Below are 14345 nucleotides of genomic sequence, written 5' to 3'. Positions count from 1 at the left end.
TCTCCATATGGGGAGGGATTCTACCAATGTCAACAACAAACAAGGGGAATGAACCAGAATGGGAGATGTGGGCCCTCTGTCGGGATTGTATTTGAGTTATTGCCCACTTATTTCTTTGGTTGACTACCCAAAACGTTCATTGGATGAATCTGAGCCTTTGATTGAGCACGATGAAAAAGAGGACGATTAATCAATTGATATCAATTGATTTTTGTACGCGTCAATCTTGTGAGAGATATCTTCATTCGATGTGAGGCCTGGATTTGGAATTGAGTTTTGAATTCAAAATAAATAGATCCGCCAAGCTCATGCTGAGAGAGAGAGAGAGAGAGAGAGAGAGAGAGAGAGAGAGAGAGAGAGAGAGAGAGAGAGAGAGAGAGAGGGGGGGGGGGGGGGGGGATACTTCCTAGTGGAGGGGAGAGGTTGAGGAGTAAAGAGGGTTAACGAAACAACCAAATCGATGATTTCCATTTACTTATTTGCACAACATATTTGGAAATCTGATTTTTTCACAAAAATGGGCTGCAAATGTGAGAAATCAAAATCAATATCTTCTCGGCATCCAAACAAACGGGGCTTTTGTAAGCCAAAATCTTGTGAAAGATATCTCCGTTTGGCATGAGACCTGGACTTGTAAGGTTACTTTGTGATGGTCCATCAAATCAACAGTCTCGATAGATGTCTTTTGAGCCATCGATTTAAATCTCACGGCATCCAAACTAGGCCCACCCTCTAATGGCCCATGAAATCAACGGTTCAATAGCCATCCTTTAAGTCATTGATTTTTGTATGCGTGAAGGGATTATTTGCTAGCGCCCATTACAGAAGGCATTTCGAGGGGCATCTGTTGCACGAGGAAGCAGCCACATAGACTCAGATTTTGTCTTATTCATCTAATTCATCCGAGGTGGCTGTTCTCTCATGCAACAGACGCTCCGCGAAATGTCTCATGGGATTGTCTCTAGCAAATCCCAAACTTTTTGAAAATAGCCGTTAGAATACCACCTTCTTGCTTTGCTTAGCTTCTTTTCCTTTTTTTCTGGTATGGTATGGTGCGATGCTTTTTCTTAACGGTAAGGAACTTCCAAACCAAGTCTCTCTCTCTCTCTAAAATCCCAACCGTTCCCCAACAAAGGAATGAGACACACCACCTAAACCACTTCCAACGTCGGATTTCTCCACTTTAAACCTCCAAAACCCACTTCACATTTCTCAACAGCTTTCTATCGATACACGGAACCCCTAGACTGAGAGATTCTCGAGCTGGATGTAGCTGAAATTTCCGTTTTCTCTGAAACTGGAGTCCTGCAAAAAACCTAAGTTGAAGAAATCTAGGGTTTATCTCAATGTCTAACGCTAGGGTTTTGCTTTCTTTAACCGAACCGGAATCTAAAACTCTACCGCCCGGAAACAGAGCTAGGGTTTCCGAATTACCAGAATCGATTTGCAAGAAGACACTAGCAAAAAATCCTCAACGAAGATCGAGTAATAGGTTACTGAAATCCATAGTCCGTTGTAATGTTTCAGCAGATGGATCGTGCTCTTCAGATTCGTCTGCTAATGTTTCTTCTATGAAGAAACCGAATTTTCGGCGCCCTAGGATGCTCAACGGTGTGAAAAAGTCTGTGAAAATCGTGCCTGATGGTATTGATTTGTCGACATTACCAGAATCTGTTCTTGAGAAGCGAAGGTGCGGTTGGATCACGCCGAAGTCTGGTACGTGTTTGAATCAGCTTCAGTTGCTATAAATTAGGTGTTTTTTGTTGCCTAATTTGATTTTTTTTTTTGGGTTCTTTTCTGGTTATCATTTTGAGTGACTTTAGCTTGTGTATAATCTTTGGGAGATAGTAGTGTTTGGGACTCATGTCATTGTTTTCTGTTTGACCCATTGCTGGTACTTTTATTTTTTATTTTTCCAATTTTCTGGATTTCTTTTCTTAATGTCTGATAACATCTTGCACGCAGAAAATTACATGGAGATGTCTTTGGTTCAAGTTTTAGTTTAAAACACAGTGTTAGAGTTGCTATTTTTACAAGTCATGCTTGTGCGTTAAAATAGGACCTTTATATTTTTCTGAATTTGATATGAAGCTTTGTTAGGATTCTTTAGTTGTTAATGTTAGGAGTTTTTCAAGTGATAGTAAAGGAAAGAAGAATGGTGAAATCCTGTGTGTTGGGTTGCTGGGTCAAAATGTGAATTTTGTTGGTGGAATCTATGGCATTAACCTATACATTATTTGCGGGTTTGAGGTATTTTCTGCATGCTTATAGTTGAAAAATCCTTCTCTATCGGAATTTGATAATGGTTTGTCACTCTTTTCTGGGTTTTATAGAAGAACCTCTCTTTTTTGTTGCATATATGATTAGTGGTCCGATATGGAAATTCCAGCCTCTAGTTTGTTGCATAACTCTTTGTAGCACCAAGGTTGATCCCTATGGCCTCCATAGAGATCTTCATCTACATTTTTGGGCCCTTCTTTAGTGGATTGATTTTTGGTTTTCTCCAATCCCCCTTCATTTTTTTTGAAATGGTAGAATGATTTCATTAGAATAAGGGAGCGGGCCGAGGAGGACCACTCCCGAAAGTACAAGAGAAACAATAAAAATAAAGATACAAAAAAACTCTCAAGGAGGGAGGAAGTCAAACCACTCCAATGTCATACGACTAACCCCACCCCTAGCCAAAGAATCCGCCTCCCCATTGGTAGATCTCCGCACATGATTGAAAACAATAGCAAAGCTCGAGATTTGATCATCTATTTCATCAAAGATAGATGAAAATCTCCAGGGAGGCAACACCGCCCCCTTCAACCATCGAATTACATTGAGTGAATGACCCTCCAATCCCCCTTCATAATATTGGTCTAGATGTCCTTCGTCTTTCAGCAAGTTAACTTTGACATTTTTTGATTCTGTGGACATTCAAAATTCTATGTCCAGGCAAATGACAGTTAAAGCACACATATTGAGAGGCACGATATTGGCTCCTAGGCACAATAGCTACTCATCCAACAATTCCTTCCCCATTTGGGGTTCATCCTAGTTGGGATGAGTGGGATTGGTTGTTTCACACAAGCAACCATATGTTTATCCTCATTTTCCCTCTTTGTTGTTCATCTATAGATGTCAATCCATCGTTTCAAAACACCCGATTTAATCATTTACTTCCCTCAATCAACTCAGTTTTAGCCCCACTGAGTCAAACTTTGACTCCCTGAGTAATAAAAAACTCGCATTAATGCCATTCAAAGAAAAAAACCTCTTATAATCACTGACTCGTTCTAGTCGACTTGGTTTTACCTGGGGGAAGTTCTTACTCGAGGCCAAATTTTTAAACATTGGTAAAGCCTTATTAAGAGCGAATGCCCTCCCAAGGCTCTAACTGGTGATCTCCTCAGCCTTGAGATTCAAAATATTTGCATTTTTTTATCTTATCCTTATTGCTAATACCAATCCATGTTTTATATTTTGATTCAGTCCATTAAGATAACAAGAGGTCTTCTGATCCTCAAATTCTTTGAATCTACATTGAGATGTCAATCCATAGACCGTGTATATTAACTTACTGATTTTTCCTTTGCCTGCGATTTTGATGCCTTTGATATAGATCCCCATTGTAATTGATGGTTAGGCTCCTTCGTCGCATCTTGGTCTTCATCTTCTCCCATTAAATAAATTTATCTTACCATGACGAAGATGGTTGACTCAAGCATCATCCCACCGTGCCATTGCTTGTCCGATGAGCTTTGTTGCCACAAACTTCGCCAATGTTTGATGGTTCAAGCCATTATATTTGAAAAGCTTCCTCTGCATACTCTACCAATCCAGAAATTTATCTATGTGCAGATCTCCATAAAATTCTGGAATGTCAATCTTCACTCCTTATTTCATCTGCTTCAAACAATGGTAGGATACCTGTCTTGCATGGATTCAGATTTGCGTGTCGGGCTCAACAAGGATTCAAGGTGTCGGATTCAGCAAACCCCACGTGAATCCATGTCCGAAACGCGTACTCAAATTTCCTTTGAGTACTCAAATTTTTTCATGAATATATATATATATATATATATATATATATATATATATATATATATATATATATATATATATAGAGGAAAGTGTTTCTACTCGGCCGAGTAGAAAAGCTTATCTACTCCTCCCTTTAAAAAGTACAGTGGGCCCACACATTGTGGATGATCCAAAGCATTCATTTGATAGGTCTTATCATAGATAGGGTGTGCCCAAAAAATCAGCACCAAAGGGTCATCCTAGCCCTTCGTTTTGTTGGGCCTTGTAGAAACAGAATGGGCCCACTGTACTTTTTAAAGGGAGGAGTAGATAAGCTTTTCTACTCGGCCGAGTAGAAACACTTTCCTCATATATATATATATATATATATATATATATTATTTTATTTTATTTAATAAAAATTTCCGAATCTAAGATTTCTACTTTTTGGGGTTTGCCGAATACAATGTGTGAAAGTAGTCTCTTTTTTTTGTTGGGGAGGATTTTTCTTCTCACAGGTGTAGAAAATCAGAACCCTGTCTGTTCCTTAGGTTGTTTATATGCAGGTTTGAGTTTTTCTATGCATGTTTTTAGTTGAAAATTCCTTCCTGATTAGAATTTAACTTGTGATTTTTCAAAATTTCTAAGTTCTATTTAAGAATTTAATTGCAGATACATGATATAGAAATTCCGGCACTCTAGTTTCACTAGCCTTTTTGTATTAGTAAATAAAAAATAACCTTGCATTCCTTAATTTTTAGTTTATTTTTTGTGTTTTCCTGACAGACCCACTTTATGCTTCCTTCCACAATGAAGAATGGGGAGTTCCAGTCCATGATGACAGGAAGCTATTTGAATTGCTTGTTCTATCTGAAGCATTGGGAGAACTCAGCTGGCCAACCATTCTTAACAAGCGAGACACATTCAGAATATCTTCATATATTTTTAGATTTAATATTAGTTTCATCTCCATTAGTGTTTTCTTACTTGTTTGGTTATTGGATCTATTTGGTAGGAGGCTTTTTGACAATTTCGATGCAGCGTCCATTGCTAAATTCACTGAGAAGAAGATATTGTTGCTGAAAGCAAGTGGCAGCACTTTGCTATCTGAACCAAAGTTGCGTGCTGTTGTGGAGAATGCAAGGCAGACACTTAAGGTAAAGATGCTCTATCTCCAAAATTGCCAAATGTTATGCTTAAAGTCCAAATTATATACACAAGCGTTTCTGTTTAAAGAGTCTTTCGCCTTTTTAAAGGGGCCAAATTAAACACCACAAGCATGATCGAATGCAATCTCAAGACTTCCACTAATTTGCTACAACATATTCTATTTTAAGTAATTGAAATGTCACTGATTTGGCCAAAAATTTCTGCACTGCCGTCATTTTTTTTCCCAAACATTACTGAAAGCTTTCTGATATACAGAAATGATAGTAAATAAACCATGTTTCAAGATCCCCATGTCAGTTAATAAATCAAATAGAAGTTTATACAACTCCTTGCTACAATCTTGTGTTGTACCTGGGACTAACAATTACTTCAGTCACCTCGGATTCATTGGGCCTGCAATCCACGATTCTTAAATCCTTCTAAATGCTGAAATTGATTGGAGTGTATACTTAAAATTGGATCCTTTAAAACAATGTATGGGACGATCAAATTTAGAGGATCCCCAGACTAAAATATTGTCATATTGGTTACCCATATTTAATATCAACCATATCTTGGAACCGTACCAGTAGGTTATTATGCTTTCTCATATCCCCAGTGACAGATTCTGATGATATTCGGTTAATCTTTAGGAGAAAAAAAAGAAGGTCTTTGGTTCTTTAGATAACCTTGAATTTAGTGTTTCTCATCCATTGGTAGTGATGTTCATCTCTTTGCTTGCTTTCCACAAAAATTAAGGGACTCTGTGGTCTAAGTCACCATTCAGCTTTCTCTTTCTTCCTTTTAGTTTTTAATTGGCTTTCTATTCGAAAGGGGCACTACCTTGGATTCCTCTCAATTGACTCAAACCCAAGATTTTATTTCTTACTACAACTTTCTTGATAAAATCAATTTGAAGGAGCAGCTAGAGTTGATGAGAATGTCACTATGTCTTCTGTTACATTGTCATTATCCTATCAGTATTCCCTATAGAAAATAACCAGCTATATGGTTTCTATATTTTAAATATTGGTTGATGCAAGTTTCAGTTGGTTATTAATATCCAGCAAAGACTATCTTCCAATTTGGTTATTGTATTTTTTGTCTAGAAGTCTAGTATTACATCAACATTACTAATGATTTGAGTGATGAAGAATCAGATAGTTGTATCTTTATAATTCTCAGGATCTCAAAAGAAAAACAAAGTAATGGATCACTGGATTCCTCTCAATTGACTCAAACCCAAGATTTTATTTCTTACTACAACTTTCTTAATAAAATCAATTTGAAGGAGCAGCTAGAGTTGATGAGAATGTCACTATGTCTTCTGTTACATTGTCATTATCCTATCAGTTTTCCCTATAGAAAATAACCAGCTATATGGTTTCTAATTTGGTTATTGTATTTTTTGTCTAGAAGTCTAGTATTACATCAACATTACTAATGATTTGAGTGATGAAGAATCAGATAGTTGTATCTTTATAATTCTCAGGATCTCAAAAGAAAAACAAAGTAATGGATCACTGGAAAAACATGGATATAAACAAGATAGACTACCGATTTTGGTGCTTTGTTTTAGGCTTTTATGTTGTTACTTTAGTCATCAACCTACAGATTTGCTGTTTGGTGAATCAGCATTATAATTATGAGAAGTTTTGCCTTTGATGCAGATTCACCATAATTTTACGTTCTTCCTAGTTTGTGGATAAATCCCTTACAACCATCTTAAGAACTGATTGAGATGAGTGTGGGGTTTGTGGTAAATCATCTCCAAAGTTAACCACAACAATGGCTTTTATATAGATAAGGTGTTATTTGCTGTCGGCAGGTCAGCAAGTCACCGCCAAATTATTGGAACCTTTTGAAGAAATACACCATTTATTTAACAAAAGATAACCCCCCCAATGAAGTGGTTCAAACTCATGTGGATAAATTCCTTTTCTGAAAAATAAGTGAAATTCTAAAATGATGATGATTAGATTGCACATTTTCAACAACTTTTAAATTTCTATTCACTGTTACCTGGCATCTGGCCACGGTGTACCATTTTAGGTCCTCGTTATGATACCCTAAAACAATCATTTTGAGGGTTAATTTTCCTCATGCAACGAACACACTTCCATCTATATGTCTCAATTTACAAAAAAAAGAAAGAAAATGCCTATACTTTTTAGATTAAATGTCATTTTTATTGAAAAGAACTAAATTGCATTCATTTTCTTTGTCTTGCAGGTTGTAGAGGAGTTTGGTTCATTTAGTAACTATTGTTGGAGCTTTGTGAATCACAAACCAATTGTGAATGGATTCCGATATGCACGCCAAGTGCCTGTTAAAACACCAAAAGCTGAAGCCATGAGCAAGGACATGATGCGAAGAGGCTTCCGTTGTGTTGGTCCAACCGTCATTTATTCATTTATGCAAACAGCAGGTATAGTTAATGACCATCTTTCTAGCTGCTTTAGATACAAAGAATGCAATTCAAATTTCAAAGATTGTGAATCCAAGGTTGAGGAGATGAAGGCACTAGTAAAAGCAGTAGAGAAGACTTGCTTGTTACTAGCATGACCACCCACACTAATTTGAGAGAGAAGATTTAAAAGATGGGAAGAGTGAAGTTACTGGTGTTGAGTTAGTTTCTTTTGTAATTGTTGTTTCTTGTCATGTTGTTTTCTTGTAATGTTTGTATCATTTGGACCTAAATAATGTTTCCTTTAGTCGAAATTTTCCATTCGTTATTAATTTGCATTTGAGTTTCAAACTGATAAATCCCAAATTCTTTTGAGTCTAATCATATAATCACCCAATTATGTTTTGAAGAAAGTAATAAGTTTCTTATTTTTCAGACGTACTGTCGGACACTTACCCCCGCCCAAAAAAAAAAAAAAAAAAAAAAAAAAAAAATATATATATATATATATATATATATATATATATATATATATTAATGTTTCCTTTAGTCAGAATTTTCCATTCTTTATTAATTTGCATTTGAGTTTCAAACTGATAATCCCAAATTCTTGTGAGTCTAATCATATAGAGGATTTATATGATGGGTGGCCGTGAAAACACGTGAAGTCTAAAAAAAGTAGGTACCGCCCACTTTTTTTTATGATAAACCGTTAATCTGTTTTAGACCCCGCAAAATGGGACCCGTACCCGCGGGTACACCCGGCCCGCAGGGGTACAGGTATCAATTTCAATACCCGCGAAAAAAAATACCCGCACCCAACCCGTACCCGTGACCCGCGGGTGGGTCTAGGTCGGGCGTTGGTGCCCGCGGGTGCCAGCGGGTTACCCACCATTCGGTTTTTAACTTTTTATTCTTAAGGCCTAAACACTAAACACTAAAAAATAGACTATGAGGGTGGGCCAACAAAACAAGTCAAAAGCAATCAGACCATGTAACTGGTATCTTTGGTTGTACCAAAACAAACATTTGTTAAAGTAGATGAAAATTTGTATGATGAATGGGTGTATAAACATGTACTCATCATCCCATCCTTGATATTTGATCCAACAACAGCTGACTTGTTAAGAAGCTGTTGTTGGATTAAATATCAAGGCTTGTACATCCATCGTACCACATTTATGTGTTCATACACCCATTCATCATATAATTTCTTTTCGTAAATATATATATAATTTCTTCTTTAAATTTGCCGCGTTACCCGCGGGTATACCCGTACCTGCCCGGGTGAGTTCCGGGTTCATGAAAGGATACCCGTATCCGCGCCGGTATTTCTTACCCGTACCCGCCCGGGTTGTACCCGTACCCGCCCGGGTTACCCGTTTGCCGGGTCTAATATGTTTGGGCACAACGTAAATAGGTTGTGCCCCAAAAATCAGTTCCATAGGATGATCCTAACCCTCCGATCTGAACTGATCTGAATATGGAGATTTCCAAAAATCATTTATGGAATCTTCTACAGATCGGAGGGTTAAGATCATCCTATGGAACTGATTTTTGGGGCACAACCTATTTACGTTGTGCCCAAACAGATGAACGGTTTGGATCATCGAAAAAAGTGGGCCGTACCTACTTTTTTTTAGACTTCACGTGTTTTCACGGCCACCCATCATATAAATTCTCAATCATATAATCACCCAAATATGTTTGAAGAAAGTAATAAGTTTCTTATTTTTCAGACGTGCTGTCGAACCCCCCCACACACACCCACACCCACACACACACACCCACCATGGACAGTTTAATTTTTCTTTTGCTCTTTTGTAATAGTTTATATACTAAATATTAATATTTTAGAGCATTATTGTTTATCTAGCTATATCTCAACTCAACTCAACAAAGCCTTTGTCCCAAACTAGTTGGGTTGGCTAAATGAATCCTTTAGAAAAATCTCATGAAGAAGGTGAATGGAATCTACCCGGCTGTAGTTGGGTTCTTCTACGTGGATCATTTTCTTCCATTCTATCTTATCCAAGGTCTTGTTCTCTGTTACGTTCCTAGCTATCAAGTCTTTCCTCATTGTTTCTACCCAAGTTGTTTTTGGTCTATCCCTACCTCTTTTTACTCCCCAATTTGGCACAAGTCACTTCTTCATACCGGAGCATCCAAAGGCCTACGTCGGATATGTCCAAACCATCTTAAGCGGTGCTCTCTCATTTTCTCCTCAATTGGTGCCACCCCCACCTTTTTACGAATGTCTTCATTTTTAATTCTATCTAACCATGTGTGGCCGCACATCCATCTAAGCATTCGCATCTTCGCTACACTCATCTTATGCACATGTTGCTTCTTGGTGGCCCAACATTCTGAGCCGTACAACATGGCTGGCCTCACAGCTGTCTAATAAAACTTTCCCTTCAACTTGGTAGGGATTTTACGGTCGCACAGAACTCCTGAGGAAAGCTTCCACTTCAACCAACCTACTCTTATTCTATAGTTAACATCCTCTTCAATCTCTCATTTCTTATGTTTATCTAGCAATATAATTTATATAATAACTTGGATAGAAAAATTCATTGAGGTTATTGATCTTGGTGGTGTTTGTGACATGTAGTTTGAGGAAATCATCTATATCTAGTTGGAAGTTTGAGGAAATGCAAGATTTCTTAAGTAAAAACTTGGATAGAAAAATTCTAAAACAATTATTCATACTCTAAAATAACTGAAATTGAAGCAAAATCATTATATAAATGGAAGCGTATATATCAGTGAACATGGAAATATGTTTTGAATGTTTGCAATACAAACATGAAGAACAAGAAGATTAAAGAAAAAGAAGAAACTGAGTGTAACAGTTGTAGCTGTTAGGCTCGCTTCATCTTCGGTATTGGAACTAGACTTCTCTTGTAGTTGTATACTACTATGAAGTGAGGACTACATATTTGGCAAGGGTCATCTCCATAAGGGCAAAAATCACGCTTTATCCTATCAGGCATTTGGAACTCTTTCAGCTCTCTTGTCTTCGGATCATAAGAGAAGACCATCCATCCCATCCAAAACAGCACCACCTTTGCACCCTCACAGGGCAATGGCCATGGATTCCGAATGTACATACCCTTCTCTCTAAGTATTGTGTCCAATCCAATCAAATACCTCTTCAAAAATTGCTTGTATTCGTTCATGATCCCTATTTCTATCTCTCTGCCTCTGATTATAGTGCAAGCAAGCCTACCTTCCCATTCTCCGATCGCGATATCATATTTTGTCACCCTACCATCTTTAAATGGGATGAGACTGGCAGTGTTTCCATCCGGGTCGAACTCCACAATGTTATTGGAAAGGTAAGGTCTCCAATACAAAAGGCCGCCCATGTAAAATGAATGCAAACCAAGATAAAAGTTCCCAGAGAAGATTATATTCTTTCTAGATACCTCCCACTTGCCTGTCTTCAATGAGGAATTCTCCTTTTGATTTCTTTTCCATCTCCATGTTTCTTCTTTCAGTATAGGATTGGGCTCTCGAAAGGAAGCCTTGGAGAAAACTAAAAAACAAAACAGAAGAAAGAGCAAAATTGTGGGATTGGATTTATAATGATAAGATATTGGACGTTGGAGAGTTTGGAGACGTGGGAGAGTTATCCTATCCCTGATTTATTGTGATTTGTGACTAACTTCCTTTTCTGATGCTCCTACTGCTAACTTCCTCTTCTTATTTCCACAAAAAACTCAACTTTGATTTCCTATTATCATTCGATTCCCTATTAGCATTCAGTTTCCTAACACTTGACAGTTTAGAAACTGTTGATTGATGTTAAGAGGATTAACGGATCAAAGAGGTAGGACCATCCGATCAAGGTCTTCTATACGGTATTCGGCTGGACTTGTGGTTGCGGGTCGGATCATCAAATGCCATCAGACAGGTGGGGCCAGAATCTCTCTTAAGAACGAACCTAACCTATATAAGGTTGCAACTCGGGTTGGGTAGAACGGAATCGACTCTAAATGGGCTCAAAAATAAAACGGGTTGGTTTTACAAATCATGGGTCTTGGGTTGGGTAGGGACCCGACCCAATCTTGGGTTGCGTCGGGTTTTTAAAAAAAAAAAACCCGAAACCCAACCTGACTCTCATAAGTGTACTAAGACTTTCTTAAATATCTCTCGAATAACATGGCAATTATTTTTTAATATATTGATATAATTGTTTTCCTTGGGCTTTCTTAAATATCTCTCGAACAACATGGCAATTATTTTTTAATATATTGATATAATTGTTTTCCTTGGGCTGATCATGTTTGTGATGTGAAAAAAAACAATTTCCTTCTTAAATTCATGCACTTGATGATATAAACTTAGATTTTTAGCCTGAAAATTTATTGTTTTCTACAATCTTTGAAATTAGTCATTATCCTACGCTAAATAATAAAAACCCGACCCTACCCAGGCCAACCCGAGAAACTATCTAGGACGGGGCCGGGTTTATGAATCTAGATTTTTCCAAAGAAAACTAAACCCGACTCAACCCGAGATAATTTCTCGAGTAGGGTAGGGTTCTGGAAAACCCGACTCACCTTACACGAGTTGAAACCCTACCAACTTATTACCATTTTCCAATTAAAACAGAGAAATTGAAATCCACATTCCCTTGTTTCAATAACAACACTCTGCTCTTCCTTTTGTACTTTACAATTAGTTTTTCGACCCTGATATTGGCACTACCATGTTTTGATAATGGCCCGAACACTCCTTGTTTTTAGAAACAACAATGTGAGTTCGGTAGTGCCAATAGCAGTAGCCTCAATTTTATTTTTTTATCCCTTCTCTCTCAACAAATCTCCATAGGATGGACTGCCGTAAAGCTACAGCCAAAAGTACCATGGGACCCACATAATTAGATGATCTAAGCAATTCATTTGTTGGGCCCCAACTTAAAATCTTCCCCATAGGATGATGATCCTAACCCACTGATTTATGGAGGTTTAAAATAGATGGCTAGGTATAGAAACCCCAACAAATTAGTGTTGTAGCTCCTTTTTTACTGCAATGTTGCTAGAGGGTGTTCCCCGTATTGAAACTCTTCCCAACGCTTCTGATGAAAGTGCTTAACAATGTGTACTAGGGGTGCAACTTGGGTCGGGTTGAAGCTGACCACAATTCAACCCGGACCTCTAAACTGTCAACCTGAACCCGACTTGACTCTCAACCCGATGAAGGTTAACCCGGCGCAACCCAAAAAATTAATATCCTGATTTCCCAAGTCGGATTGGTTTAGGTATGGTGATATCTTTCCCCTTAAGGTTTTTATGTTCTAAATAGATAAAATAGAAAAATGGTAAAAAACATGTTTTGCTTTTTTACAATTGTCTGGTTTTTAGGTTTCAACTTCCTCAACCCGAACCCCAACCCCACCCGTGTTTTTTCACACGAACCCTACCCGTGTTTTTCAAGTTACACCCCTAATATTGTGTAGACTACAAATATCAAGATATGGGAGTGTGGATATCATCCCTCTTTAACAATTGCTAAAAAAATAAAAAGGAAAACACTTTCTAAAATGGAATTCCTTCCTAAAAATAAAGAGAGGGTAAATACGGTCGTTTGATTTGGAAATTTTAACGTGTCTTTAGGATTTGTTGAGATGCGCACCCCTACTTTTTTGGTCTATGGGCACGATTAAGGATTCCGTTCAACCCCCATATAAAAATGATTAAGAATGAGCATAATTATGCTCTCAAGGGGGTCAAATACTACCATGTTGGATGATGATTATTTTTGTCATTAGGAAGCCTTTTGTGTGTGTGTGTGTGTAGACTTAAATCTCTAAAAGAAGTCCTTGATCCAATACTGAATAGTTTTAACCATGATCCCTTTAATTTAGTTGAGACCATTAATTCGGGTGCATTTCTCTGATCATGCACAGTCAAGTGCAAGTGGTTTGCATATTGATTGATACCAAATCTTCTTGTGAGTAAAAAAAAAGACAAATAAGTTAAAAATGATAGAAATTTACCTTAAAACAAACATGGAAGATTGGGAGAAGATTAGGAGGGAAATTTGTGAGTGGTGTTTGGTTGCATGAGAAAAATTGTGGAAAATGTAGGGTGTCATTATCAAAATGTAGGGTGGAAGATAGAGAAAGAGAGAAAAAGAATAAGACAAGAGAGATTCTCCTAATTTTCCTAATTCTCCACACAAATTTCTCCATTTTGGTGAAAAAAAGGGAAAAAATTATGGGGGGGAACATCTCCGCCACGTAGGCGCCACCTAGGATAAAATGCAATAATGATGTGTAGAAGTTGTCTAGTGGTCAAATGTCTAATTGACAACCAAACATGTTTTGGGGAGATCTTTGGAAGATCTCAAGCATTTGAAACTCCCACAATCCCCCCAAGATAAGCAACCAAACAGAGCAAATGTCTGAAAATCTCTGAAAATTTGACAACATAAATGAAAATGTTTTGCGGATCACATCATAATTTCATTATCCCCTAGATAAGGTAGTTATAGCAAGTTAAATATGGATAAATAATCACAGCAATGCTCACAAAGTTAGCACTCGTTCCACCACAGTATCGGTAAAATCAATGGACAAACTATAACTCATTATTTATTTCTCTAGTAGTTCTATCAGAAATTGGCAAATGCTTTACATGTCTTGAAGTAAAACAGTCAAAAGAAGAATCGATGTAGAGATAAAGAGCAAGAGAGAATAGCTAGGGTTGTGAAGTGGGTGTGACTATGGTTTCATGCCACGGTTGTTCTTGTGCAGCTAGTATTTTGGCTG

At 37.5% G+C, this 14345-nt stretch overlaps 1 protein-coding gene across 2 annotated transcripts; it reads left to right on the top strand.

Moving 5' to 3' along the window:
• Positions 1-412: 412 nt before the first annotated feature.
• Positions 413-7902, top strand: LOC143875891 (DNA glycosylase superfamily protein). 2 transcript variants are annotated; one of them, XM_077377475.1, is made up of 4 exons: positions 415-1716; positions 4795-4936; positions 5024-5165; positions 7390-7902. In XM_077377475.1, exons 1-4 carry the CDS (start codon positions 1347-1349, stop codon positions 7720-7722), a joined length of 987 nt encoding a protein of 328 aa, XP_077233590.1. In that variant the 5' UTR covers positions 415-1346; the 3' UTR covers positions 7723-7902. The 2 variants fall into 2 exon arrangements, with proteins under 2 accessions (XP_077233589.1, XP_077233590.1); XM_077377474.1 differs by having other exon boundaries at positions 413-1716; positions 4795-5165.
• The last annotated feature ends 6443 nt before the right edge of the window (positions 7903-14345 follow it).

This window comes from Tasmannia lanceolata, unplaced genomic scaffold (assembly GCF_043159265.1).
Source record: "Tasmannia lanceolata isolate RefF3 unplaced genomic scaffold, GAP_Taslan_0.1 ptg000004l, whole genome shotgun sequence".
Taxonomy (NCBI): Eukaryota; Viridiplantae; Streptophyta; class Magnoliopsida; order Canellales; family Winteraceae; genus Tasmannia; species Tasmannia lanceolata.
This window is presented reverse-complemented; position numbering and strand designations above follow the sequence as displayed.